This window comes from Oncorhynchus gorbuscha, linkage group LG18 (genome assembly GCF_021184085.1).
Source record: "Oncorhynchus gorbuscha isolate QuinsamMale2020 ecotype Even-year linkage group LG18, OgorEven_v1.0, whole genome shotgun sequence".
Taxonomy (NCBI): domain Eukaryota; kingdom Metazoa; phylum Chordata; class Actinopteri; order Salmoniformes; family Salmonidae; genus Oncorhynchus; species Oncorhynchus gorbuscha.
The window spans coordinates 62,371,207-62,385,193 of NC_060190.1; the positions used below are offsets into that span (position 1 = coordinate 62,371,207).

At 42.5% G+C, this 13,987-nt stretch overlaps 1 protein-coding gene across 9 annotated transcripts in view; it reads right to left on the reverse strand.

The window, feature by feature from the left end:
* Positions 1-13,987, reverse strand: part of LOC124003597 (forkhead box protein P1-B-like) — a 247,620-nt gene that overhangs the window by 61,109 nt on the left and 172,524 nt on the right. For 7 of the 9 annotated variants that reach the window (XM_046311984.1, XM_046311980.1, XM_046311979.1 and 4 more), the window contains 2 exons: positions 284-421; positions 1-59 (listed from right to left, as the gene is read on the reverse strand). The exon at positions 1-59 is cut by the window's left edge and continues 31 nt beyond it. In XM_046311984.1, the coding sequence (XP_046167940.1) occupies positions 1-59; positions 284-421 (197 nt within the window). The remainder of the gene's footprint in view (positions 60-283; positions 422-13,987) is intronic. The other 2 variants (XM_046311986.1, XM_046311983.1) reach the window with 1 other exon arrangement.

The window sequence follows — 13,987 nt, forward strand, 5'->3', positions numbered from 1 at the left end:
TGGAGGAGCTGGAGGTGGAGCTGTTCCTGCTGCTTCTTGTAGAACTCTTGGAGTTGCTGCTGCAAAAGACATGGGAGCTACGTCTGAGTGACAGCTCACCAACCAATCAATCCATCAGGGCCAATCTAAACTCAGCAGTGGGCCGCAGGCATATTTTCAGCACTCTGGCTGTTCTCTATTTGATACAGTCTCATATTCAGAAGGAACGCCAGTGCACAGTATGGTGGTTGGTGTGAGGATGTTGATGTGTTTTATGTACAGTATGAATGTCCCGTGTGTTTACCTGTTGTAACATGAGGGCCTGTTGCTGCTGCAGGAGCACCTGGAGCTGCTGAGGGCTCAGGACCTGCTGCTGGAGGATCTGCTGCATCTGCTGAGGCGTTATTACCTGGGGTGTCATCATAGCCACTGACACTGGAACCTACGAGAGAGAGAGGGGGGGGGGGGGTTAGGCAGAGCAGTCACTAACCTGGTCTACTGAGACAGTGGTGTGGTATAAGACTGACATAGCATGGATACATGCTTTATAGGACTATATGACCACAACAACAAAAAGTGAGCTGGAGGCCAAGCAGAGACAGTATAGACTACAGCAGCTCAACCAGACCACTTGTCAGGAGTTACACACACTATAACAGCCACTGAAATGAGAGCCCAGGATAGCCCCTCAACACCTCTGGTCTGTACTGGAAAAATCACCTGGAGTGTCATCACAGCAAGAGATGCTACACCCCCTGAGCAGTAATGACACGATACTAGACACAGGAGTAATGACAGGAGATGGCCTGCAGTAAGCCTGTGGAAACTCTACAACAGCCACCCCCCCCACACCGACCTTCAGCACAACAGCTCTGCCCAGACAGACACACACAACCTAACACTAACAGGCTGTCCAGACAGACACACACAACCTAACACTAACAGGCTGTCCAAGGTTTGATTGTTTCTGCTGAGGTGATCTGCTACTACACCAGCAAATGCAAAGATAGGCCACACACTGTAGGCTACAACGAACCTGTGTGCATAAACCATGTAATTTCATTAGAATATTGTCAACAGCAATTTCTTTAATGTACAAATAAAGCTGCGGCGCCATGACAGGAGGAGGACATACATACTGACACAGGCCCCTAACTAACTCCAACAGAAAGGTGTGAGTGGATGACTCTTCAAAACAAGTGATTTGTTATGACACTGAAAGAACCTCACAGTTCCCCACAGTTGTCAGGCTGCCTTAATTGCTCCGGCGGCTTTGTGGCTTCTCAGAGTGTCTGGATCCTGCCACTCACTGCTGTGATGTGCCATACCATTAAAAGCCCTTTTCACTGACATCTTAGTGACAAACAGCTACTGAGATGTACTTGATAGCAGTCTCACATTTGCAACTGTTAACATGCCGCGGTGTGTGTGTATGTGTGTGTGTGTGTGTGTGTGTGTGTGTGTGTGTGTGTGTGTGTGTGTGTGTGTGTGTGTGTGTGTGTGTGTGTGTGTGTGTGTGTGTGTGTGTGTGTGTGTGTGTGTGTGTGTGTGTGTGTGTGTGTGTGTGTGTGTGTGTGTGTGTGTATGTGTGGTAAACCCGTGCTCTGCGTCTCCGAGGCTGATGTGGCCGGCTGATAGAGCGGACATTAGGGCTGACAGTCAGTCTTCACCAAGGTTACCCAAATTGTACTGTGACCTCATAGCCAATGACGGCCTTTTGAAATGTCCATGCATCTCGCGGTTTTGTCCTCCTGTAGGGGAAACTCGAGGAGGTCACGCACCACCTAGGACTCAACGCACTTAACATTTCTCATTTTCAGTGGGAGGCGATGAGAGGATGAAAATGCTATGTGAATTCCTCCGGTATTATGTCTTACTCTCCATCTGGACTTTTTCACATGGCTTTTCCTGTCATTTGCATAGCCACGACCCCCGTTCCTAATTTCACAGTCATTATGCACGGATGTCCTTTTTTCTCAGCATCACCAATTTTGATCAACTATTTTGAAGGTGAAGCGGGCAGCGTGTCTCGACTACAGTATAAGCCCTCTACGTGATGCGATAGATATAGACCTGCCTCAGCACCACTAACAATTACCTCACACACCAAGGATAAATAATCATGTATCTTCTTTGATGCTTTACATTACATTACAGAAACTCTCTACTTTAGATTTGACATTCTCTACTTTTATTGTCATGTTAGGGCAGTAAATGTAACCAGGGTTATTTTCACATGTAGTTAACCATTTGTATTACTCATCTTTGATAGTACATGTTTTATAGAGTCTAACATAGGGATCCAGCGTAGAAAAATATAATTAACACAATATTTTACACCATTTCACACTTAATAACTGATATTTTCTTACAAATTGGATTGGAATTTCATTCAATTAATTTCAATATTTTTACACCTTGAGCAGCACATCCTGTGGTTCACTCAGCCTCACACCTTTCTTTGTCATGGAAGGGGGGGTCTGGTCCACTGTAACTACCCCTAGACACCAAGAGACGGCAGGCTGAGCCCCGGCAAGCGGCTATTACAGCCCACATTTTATTACACATTACTACTGAGGTCATTAGCAGCAAGAAGGAATGTACGGTTCTTACCTATTGATCATAGTAACTACTACCATTTAATCCAGTGTGTTGAATGAGTGAAAATCTCACTGAGACAGGGGGCTATTGAGGGGAAGGAGCACTTTAACCCGAAAAATGTGGCCCCTGGCTGGTGTATCATGCCAGTTTAACACAAACACAGTACGCCACTCTCCATTTAGAACGCTCTCCATATGGCATCCTCACTTATTTCTGGTTAACCTCACGACTCCAGATGGTCCACAGAAATATATGTACATCTGAAGAGAGTCTGAGGGAGAATTCTCTGTCGGTCTGGATAATTCACAGAGAACTAATACTAGGAGAGTTTCTTTGAGCACCTACTTGTACACCAATATGTGGGTGTGAAAAAGAAGACATTCTGGGAATGCCAGAAACAGCTGACGTTTATGCATTTCAGTAAGGTGTGGCACTCTCCAGGTGCCTCGCGTATATAAACATTCAAACCTGGAACGTTCTCGCACAGCTGCAGTGTGAGCAACTAACACAATCACGCACACATGCACATAAGCATGCAAAAACTCAAACATGCACACACAGGCACTTAAAGTCCATACAGTATGTGTGCTCAGTAAATTGTAGCGCATGGTTGTACAGTACGTAATTACAGCGATGTTTAAAAATTATACGAATATTTTTCTTTGTCTGAGAGAGGTTAGTGTACCAGGCAGCGTCTGATACCGTGCTGCCTGGAGAACAGAGCAGGAGCGTGTTCAGAGTGAAGGTAGGCCACAAAGTGATGGGAGCCTCTGCTGCCTTTAAAGTACACTACGTCAACTTCTCTTTGTGCGTCACCACCGAGAACAAGCATGGAAATTATATTCTAATGAGGAAACATCGGCCACACATCTGACGACGTCGGGAATTCACAGATTCACACTTAATGAAGACGCTCTTCAACCAGCGTTCCCCCAGAAGCCAAAGGTCAAAGCGTGGTGAGAGAGAGAGACAGAACGAGAGAGAGAAATAGAGCGCGACAGAGAGAGAGAGAGAGAGAGAGAGAAAGAGAGAGAGGGGAAGCAGACCTAGGCATGAGACATGAAGCTAGCCTCCCTCCCTTCCCTCCTGGTGATACAGGGGCAATTAAGGAGAATAGAAAAAGGAAAAACAAGCCAACTTCAATGAGACCATCGCTGATATTAAACCAGCCATGAAGGACCAGGTTAGATGAAGATTTAATTTTTTTTATTTTATATATCTTTCTCCCTGGTGTGATCTTGTGTTGTAAGGACATCAAATAGAATGGAGAAGTAGAACATGACAAACCCTTGAGAAATCAGAGGCCTGTATGATACTGTTGGTTTACCTTGGCCTGAGACATTTGAATAGTAATGGCGCTCCGTCTTGAATAGCGTATAATCTCGAGCATGAAAATGTCTCCGAAAGGAGGATTTCACGCGAGGCATTGTATTGAAGTGATGCATGAACATAATTAGTCTACGACAAGATCGGAATGAATTACTCGTTCCTCATCGTTCAGGTTTATTGAAATATTGAAGGTGGATAGCGGTTTAGAGAATATGTCAAGCATGTTTTCTCTGATGGAAAAAAAAGATCAACCAAAGACTGTTTCTTATATTGTATTTTTGGTGTATTTGTGTGTATTACTATCAAACAAATATAATAATAATAATCATAATAATAATAATAACTTCAAAATAACCAATGTACGTAGTCCAAGACTACAACATGCATGACGAAGAACACAAGGAGACAGAGCTAACATTACCCATCCTGGTTTGGCTAAGCTCTCACTAATTCCTCTCTGTCATCCAAATTCAAGCTGCTTTAAAAAAGTTTACAGTACAGATAAACTGGATAATCACAGTCATGTTTTCTGCACATTTGCTATATATATTCTGCAGGGGGATTGAAACGATACGCAACAACTGTAAAAACAAAACTCAAGATTGCATTTTAATGAACTTTTAAACCACAAACAAACACGGTTTCAGCTAAGCTGGGCCAGCATTCCGTAAAACAAAGAAACTACACTGGGAAGTGAGCGAGCCTCTCACCCCAACAATAACAGTAGAGCTGCGTGGTGTCATCTCTTTCCCACACTCTGGGCAGCCGCCACTGCAGGTGCCCAGTGCATGGCACATGTGTGCACACACACACACACACACACACACACACACACACACACACACACACACACACACACACACACACACACACACACACACACACACACACACACACACACACACACACACACACACACACACACACACACACACACACACACACACACACACACACACTTGGGTGCCAGTTCCTGTAGTTCGCTGTAGTAAGAGCTTATTACTGAATAAAAGGATAATTTCTTTCAGTTTGTCTTTATGTTCCACTGTATTCACTGATAGCCTTTTTAATGAGGCTTTCCATTCCATTTTGACTGATAACATATCTTTCTGACCTTTCAAGCACTTACCACGCTAGGTTGAGACAAAATTAAAATAGGAAATGACAACTCTAGTGCCTACAATAGCACCATTCACCAGCCCATTCACCTGGTCCCAGACCCAGTGGGTGCTACCCCCTCTTCTCATCCTGTGTACCTCCGTGTGCCCGTGATTTATGGTTTATCAGCTCAGCACCATTACGCAACCCTGCATGCCTTCAGATGCATTATTTGGATCAGTTGAGATTTAATTAAGATCACAGCCTTTAAAATCCCCTTCAAATGAAAATGTACCCAAAGACAATGCCTGACACATCCTCATGCAGATTGTTTCCATACTCTGCACACCAGCAATGCAAACCTAATCCTTGTTTCCATGACGGCAGACAAGGGGCCACAAATTGTGTAGGCTTTTTAAAACTTGGCTTGTGCTGTTGTCTTTTGTGAGTCAGAAAAACCACGTGGCCAATTCATAATAATAAAAAGGGGAGAAGTCAGCAGCTGGTTCACAGAATGTGTGAAAACCATCCAGAGATAAATCTAGATCCAACACATATGTCACCTCTTATATCTGGATACAGCCTACTGAATCATCCCACAACTACTTCCACAAAGAAAACATATATTATGTTATTTGAGGAGCACAGCAGTAATTAACACAGTATTACATAATGCTTTCTAGTAGCAGAGCAGACTGGTTTATTTTCTTACACCATATCACTGTCTATACACCATGTAGCCTAATCATACTGTTAACATACTATCACTATACTTTGAAATATATAACATCTTTTGTGTCGACATAATCCACCTATCTGATATAGAGACACTGTGACCAAGAGCAATGAGCAGTAATGGACCTAACGCAACAAAAGCTGTTTTCATGTCAAAACCTTCCTCAATCCAGAGAGGAGTCAGGAGAACAGCAGAGAGCAGCTGGTGGTTTTCTATATCACCGGTAAACTATTCCCCCTCACTCACTCCCTCCACACTACAAAGCAGTGGCCACTCCTGTAAAGGATATCCCAGAGCGCTGTGGGCTTTCGCTGGCTGCCACCATGCCCGCTTCTCTGGGTACAGGGTAATATCTGGTTGCCTATGTCATGGTTTAAAAATGACAGGTGCTGGCAGCCTCTCGCCTTGACAGGCCATTGCACAAATAATGGCCCTGCCTGAAAGGGCTAATGCACTACTAATGAACAATAAATCAACTTTGATTACAAAATGTCATCCCAATCAGCTCGCACTCCAGCTCTCCCAAACTGCACCCCCAGCCCAGCCAGTGCAGCTGCACAGCATTACAGTGCACACTGGCTGTTTAGGCTTCATTTTCCTCACATCTGATGTTAACCACCACCGGCCCCTCTCTGCCAGAGAAATTCACCCTCTGTCTCTAAACTCTACCAGTACAGATACACCCTCTCATCGCCGGGGCTGTTCAGACACAGTCTGGAGCTCAGTACAAACATGTCAGAGGGGGTAGAAGGTGAAAACATTAGCCTCAAAAGTGAGGATTTAAATAAAAGAATTTAAGCATGTGTTAATATATTAATTTAAAATGTTTTTGTTTTCGAAGACTCTGAAGGCTCTCTCACATTAAAAGTTAAACCAGCATGACAAAATAAATAACAGTCTTCAGTCTAATATCTAAGGGGTGTTTCATGGGGTTCAAATCTACCACCAGGGAAGAGAGGGAAGTTGGTGTAGAAAGGTTCAAGTTTATCTCTCATTTCATTCTCCGCCCCCTTTACTACACACACGCATGCAGGCTCAAGCACACACACGCATGCAGGCTCAAGCACACCCACGTATGCATGTGTTCACGTGCGTGTGCACGCACAAAAAAAAAAGGTTTCAGGAAAAATGTCAGTTCTGACATTTCAAATGATTGAGTCTGGCTAAAATGGTTACTTAGTGGCAGTGTCAAATATAGAGTTGTGCCTCCCTCTCCCTTAATTTCAAGTGACAGAGTGAGGAGAGGATCAACCCCCCATCACCTCGCTGCCTCCTTCCCTTGACAGGGACACTGTCCATAGCCTGAGTGGGAGCCAAGTCTGACCGGCAAACAAACACTCAGCTCACAAACACACAAACTGGGAATATCTCATGTATAACTAACAGTAAACAATAACAGCATGCCCTACTGAAGCTGAGGGCTACATGTGCTTGTTAGTGACACACTGGGATGCAGAATATATTAAATAATAATATGCCAGGGTAGTGGGTTCGATTCCCGGGACCACCCATACGTAGAATGTATGCACACATGACTGTAAGTCGCTTTGGATAAAAGCGTCTGCTAAATGGCATATATTATTATATTATTATTATGTGATAAACAACTTCACTGCTAAAATACAGCCTTTCCTAGAACTTTCCATATCTTAACAACACATACTGTAGTACCAGTGCCTGATGATCTGGTTAGTACAATGTCAGAATAAAGAAACAAACAGAACTAGAATCGTAACTACAGTATATCTAAACTGGCATATGAGAAACTTTATGTAAAGTGTTACCTTAATGTAAAGTTTTACCTTAATGTAAAGTGTTGCTTAATGTAAAGTGAATCTAAATACACAAAATTATTAACAAAACATTTGAACATTTCATTTGTTGAAGCACAATTCAGCAAATGAAAAGTATATCTCTGAAAGGCATCAGCAACTCTCAGCAGGTAAACACAAACATCTAAACAACACATAGCCTATCTTTAAAAACACAGCATCTCCCCACAAATCACTATGTAGTGTAACAGCCTTCAGGGAAAGCCTGTACTCTGTCCCTATCTACAGAACACACTAAAACCTGGATCCATTCTCTCCTTAAACAAACTGCATGACAAAATTAACCAATTACAATGATAGAACATCAACCACAGATAGATACAAGCCCCCATCTTTTCCCTGGACAAATGACATTGTCAAGTTTTATACAAGAAAGCTGGCAAAATTGCAGAATCAATCATATTGACAAACCTGACAAACTCCATTTAGCTGGCAGGGTAAACAGAGATCTGGGCCGTGCAGTGTTGAGTGGAGCGGAGAGGAGCGAGAGAGAGAGAATGAAAGGCAAAGAGGCAGGCGGAGAGGCAGGCGGACACTACTGTTCTGTGGCGTCTCCAGGCTTCCTCGGGATACAGACAGATTGCACGTGCAAGGTTGCTCCCTGGCTGACAAGATACAAAACTATCCAATCAACCACGCCCTTCTCCACCAATCACAACCAGCCCCCTAAACATAATCAATTCAAATGGCCTACACAATAGGGAGCCTCAGGCTGAGCTGCAGGTGAACCCATGCCTTTGTGTGGGGCCCCTTTGAAAAAAATACAAAGTTGACGGCTGTTAACCCTTTGACCTATTGAAACAATGGATGCCTAAAGAAAAGAAGCTCTTTAATTAAACAACAGATAAGTAAACACAGCTATCCAGCTGAAAGAAAGAATCTAGCCTGCTAGCAGACACTTTATTGTTCTGGTAAATGGAATTGTTTACAGCGTCAGGACAAAGAGTCAAACTAATTTTATATTCTGAGAACAACAAACAGCCAACAAACAATTTAGATGCTTTGTTGATTTTTTATTTTTGGGGGGCAATACCATAAAAAAGCTTTTCAGTCTAAAATAAATACTTTTTAATATAAATGTTTTTTGTGTGTTTTTGTATATTGTTTTATGAGTAAAAAACAGCTTTTCCATTAACTATATAATTTCTTTATTTTTCCAGATATCACTTGTTTATTTTTCCAGATACCACATCTATCTTTTTCCAGATACCACATCTATCTTTTTCCAGATACCACATCTATCTTTTTCCAGATACCACATCTATCTTTTTCCAGATACCACATCTATCTTTTTCCAGGGTATCTTTAATATTTTTGCCCTTTGTAAAAATAAGCAATAAACTCATTGATCTACCAAAGTACATGATTTTTCCTCTGATTACTAATATTACTTGTTCTAATACTTCCCTACACAACATATACTACTCCTGCCTCTGGTGCTGTCACTACTACTCAGTCACGATAATAAGAATTAGCTGTCTTAATAGAATCAGATGGTTCAACAGCAGGTATATAAAAGAGAACAAGGGGAAACAGGACCCTGCCCTCTACTGGACATGCATGAACTGCACAGGAGATAGAGAGAGAGAAAGGAGATAAATAAATATACCAAAAAAACTATTATACATACATTTTTACTCTTTTTTGAAATAATAGCTTTTAAACCATGATAAATCTGTAGTATCTGAAAATATACTATTTACAACTATTCATTTCAGTTTGAGAAGAATCAAAAGGATGAAATACATTCAGACACAAATACTAAGACATTAAAACAAACCTTTAGTCAGGATTAACACATAACTCAGTTAATTAACATGTTAACATGCACAACCAATTCAAACATGGCCATAAAAAAATGTTCATATCAATGTCCATAAAAGCTTGGCTAAGGATGAAGGAATGCTCATGGAATACAAACATTCCAGAACACAAATCAACACAGTCCATACATACAGTAACAAGCCACTGCCCTCATCTGCTAATAACTAACAACAAGCTTTGTTAAGCTGGGTGACCTATATAAATAATTGACTGGGTGACCTCAAGTGTCAAAAGTGACAATTCCAATACATATCTTAGTGAATAATTAAGCAGAAGAAGAAAAGGCTCTTTACTTTCTATCTGACACACTCAGAGAGCTCAGACACACACACAGACACACAGACACACAGACACACAGACAGACACACACACACACACACACACACACACACACACACACACACACACACACACACACACACACACACACACACACACACACACACACACACACACACACACACACACACACACACACACACACACACACACACTGATCTCGGCTCTGGCCACACTCTTCTCCCCAGCACTCTCCCTGGGGTGGCATGTCGGCGTATTCTCAATAAAACACCTTCTCTAAGCAGTAATAGGCCACTGTTCTCATTTCAATGCTCCCAAAGGCCTCATGATAAATTTAGCAGACATACAGTTCAAGCCTCCCCTCCCTCACACTCTACTCTCCTCCTCCTCTGCCTGAGCCTGCACTGTGCACAGTAATTACACATAGGTGTGTATCGATGTGATACATATATATTTCTTCACCAAACATATTTTGTCAACACAGAGAATCATCAATATCCTTGAGCCTTCAGTTTTATCTTTCACCCATCCTCTTCATGATGATCCAGAAAGAATTATTGTGCTTACGACACAGTGAGATGACATAATAAAAGACTCCATTTCCTGCCTGTGTTACAGTGAAAGTATGAGTTAACGTCTGGTGTTCTGACTAGTGTTTGTTCTGGGGTTCAAGACAATGACAGCTCCCATATACAAACACAGAGGGTGAACAACAGAAAGGGGTGTAGACTAAATTCATTCTAAGCCATATCAACATGGGTATACTAAATAACTAGATATGTCCAACTCATGTTACAATTCAAATTAAAATAATAACTGTATTTGTATTTTTTAAAGATAAATGGTCAAACCCGATACCAAAAGGAACGTGTAACCTGAACATTTATCATGACAAAACAAACATTGTTGGGTTCCCTCTGAGAAATGGAAACCATTGTTTACAGACCCAGGTATCTTCAGACCAGTGATGTATTCACTAGGAACCAAACAGAAGCAAACGGAATGAAATGGGGAATAACCTACCTGAATTTGCATAAAAGTGTTTGCAACTGTTTGCTATTGTGTGCACTATTGATTACACCCCAGGTGAACGACTTCTCGAACAACAGCAGCTCTGTGTACAGTCTCTGCTGTATCTGAAAAGACAAACTCACTGGAAATTCAGAATCTTTCTTCTGAGTTTTGGGTTGACCTAATGTGTACAGACCTCTTTAACTCCTTTCTCTAACCCCTGACATCTGCACTTCAGCCTCATCTGAAATGGGCAGGATTATTGGCCAAGGTGAACTCATATTAAGTCATGCCTGTTGCAATGTGTTACAAGGATGTATTATGTTATTGGTTTCAGACATTAAAGAACACATTGTGTAGTCTGTAGTTGCTAAATATTTCCTTGAGGTGATATGCCAGCCAGCGCAGAACGAGGTTTGTGTTTCTTTGTGTTCCGTCTGCTGTGGTTTTCACTTAGTCAAAACAAGAACATCTACAGCGATGAGCAACATAAATTCAGGGGGGTGGGGGAATTTTGTGCCGTATTCTATCATGATTGATTCATATAGAGTTCTTATTTTGAATCAGACACTATATTAAGAAGTACGATGACATTTTGCTCAGGAAAAATAATCCTGTAGTTGAATGATGCCAAATTAAATGAGCAGTGGAACTGTCATCTCTATCCTACAGGATTTCTAAAAGACACGTCTGGGAGCTATGATTACATCTAAAAATAGTTAGTTTGAGTACATTTTGGGCGCACGAGTACATCCATGCCAACTATTTGGTATCCAGGAACTAGTCATAGTTACATGAATTACCGGGGTGTGGACTATAAACATGTAGTCTTCAGTGCCCAACACAAATATAGACGTACATATATCTACGGACTGTGTCATTCAATCCAGAGCATCTCTCATATATGGTTTTAGGAACGAAGACCCTCTCTAAACAGGGTGAGTAGATAGCACTAACTGAAACTATCAGTGTACACAATTACTCCTAATCTTAATCCTAAAAAGCATGCTGGTCAGTTAAGCGTCAGTTATGCTGGTCAATTAAACAGGCTGGTCAGTTATCCCCCTAGTAGTTAAAGTCCCTCCAAGTCAATGTAAAACTTCAGGACCTCGTGTCCCTAGAGAAGCACACAATACAAATAGATGAATGAGTTGTTGAGGCATGTAGTTGTGAAGCTCTGATGCTTGACATATTGCACTCTGATGTTTTTCTGACTTGTGTCGTGAACATGTTAGTTACTGACGTACTGCTTGTTGTTTTGATGTAATTTTCACCTGGTTTATATTTCATGTGCCTGTTTATCTGATACTGACGTGTTGATGCAGTTGCCTTGGTCCAGGTCTCTTGAAAAATATACTTTTATCTCAACAAGACTAACCTGGTAAAACAAGGTGAATGAGTGGATGTTTTTGATATGCCTCTTGGTGTTTATTAATGCTCTGTCCTTACAGTCCATGCATCCACCCATTACCACCCAAAAGGGGGAGTGAATCATTTCAAACAACACATGGCTGAAATCAAGATACTGTGGCGGAGAATGATTCGAAGATACAAGATTGGGGGGAGGGGGAGACAGGGAGACAGGGAGGGGGATAGAGCTTGAAGGGAAACATCAGTCCTCAGAATAAAAAAAGGTCCTGCAAATGGCAGTGGCTTAAAGCCCTGTGTCTGGAGTCCGGAGTCAGACCGACAGTCATCGCATGGCTGAGGCTCACTAACAGGCTGAAACAGACTGCCTGGAAATACAAGGGATGACTTCATTCTGACAGAATGATCCAAACCTGTTTCTAATATATACAGTACACATAATACATTGTTACGATATGACAAGAAAAACAAGCGGTGAAAAAGACATCCTGATCCCTGGTTACACACGGATGCAGGGATCAGCGCTGTGCTGATCATTCCTGGCATATTAAATCACCTCAAAGACAGAGACACACGGAATCATGCACATACACACACGCACAGATGTATGTGATTTGATTTTGAACCTAAAAACTGTGCTGATGAACCTGAAGAATATTGATGTCTCTTAGGTCGTGTTTACACTTGACACTTACATGCGACTTCTGCTATCAGAATATGAAGATCGCATTGAAAGGACCGGTCTAGACGCACAAAAGTCGCTTTGTGTTCAGATTTGGAAGTGGTCATGGATGCATTGTGTGTGTACTTCACCTCAGTCTGGATGCAATCAGGCTACCGAAAGCGCATACAGTGGGCAATGTCATCAGCACTCCCACAAGTATCCAGAAAACAGGTTTTGGGACCGAGAGGCACCTTTCATTATAATGTTGGAGGAAATATGTTCCGAGTGTGTAAATGCTAGCCAACTAGCTAATAAATAGAAAATATTTTGGCTAGAGTTATGCTATCCCGTTTGCAATCCCTTTAGCATTGCTTGCTAGCTTGCTGGCTAGCTACAGTAGTTAGCTACTGCCATCAGTTGTTATTTTATTATCATATTTAGCCTATTCCACCATTTGTAGAATGCATACTGCCATTTGAATATAGCGCGGGGAAAGGGAATATGGACACACTGTGGACACTGTAGACACATTTGAATGTACAGTATGTGTAAATGCATGACTCGTTCGGTATTCCACGATCCGAATACTAACGCTGCCTGAACTGTGAAGTCTAGACATGGCCTTATAGCCCAGTATCTGTCAGAACATTCCCATTTCAATCCTCATTCAACACTAGGAGGAGGCTTAGTTTCTGCTTACTGACCACTGAAAGGATTATCCATCCACTCTGGTCTTGATTGTCTGAACCGTGAACGTGTCTGTTTAAAACAAACAACTTGGTTCATTTAGGGTGAGGTTCACAGCTTGGGTGCTCATCACAGAGAGGCTGTGTCTGCCTCAATTGTCCCGTTGTCTCAGCTGGCCTTCCTCCTTTTGGCAGGGAGCCAGAGTGGGCCGAGCCCGGGCTCATTGTCACCTCACCTAGCCACGGTAGTGGGCCACGGATAGCTCTCCGAACCACGGGGCGGCTGGGCTGCAGGAGGGAGCTCCTCGGAATGCTGCCTCTGATTGCTTTAGAGCGCTGGTGGAGGTCCAGCCGGCAGTCTAATGATTTACAGATTGGAACACTGTGGTGTACATGTGTCAGGACGATGCCATAGGTCTACCACAAACAACAGTAGCAGAGCAAGCTGGCGGCTTCTCCTCCCCTGTCAGAGAGAGGTGTGGCCCCTGCATTCTGTCACACAACACTCCCCCAAAGACCACAAATGAAGGATATGAGTGGCGGAGGGGAGGGGGGAAAA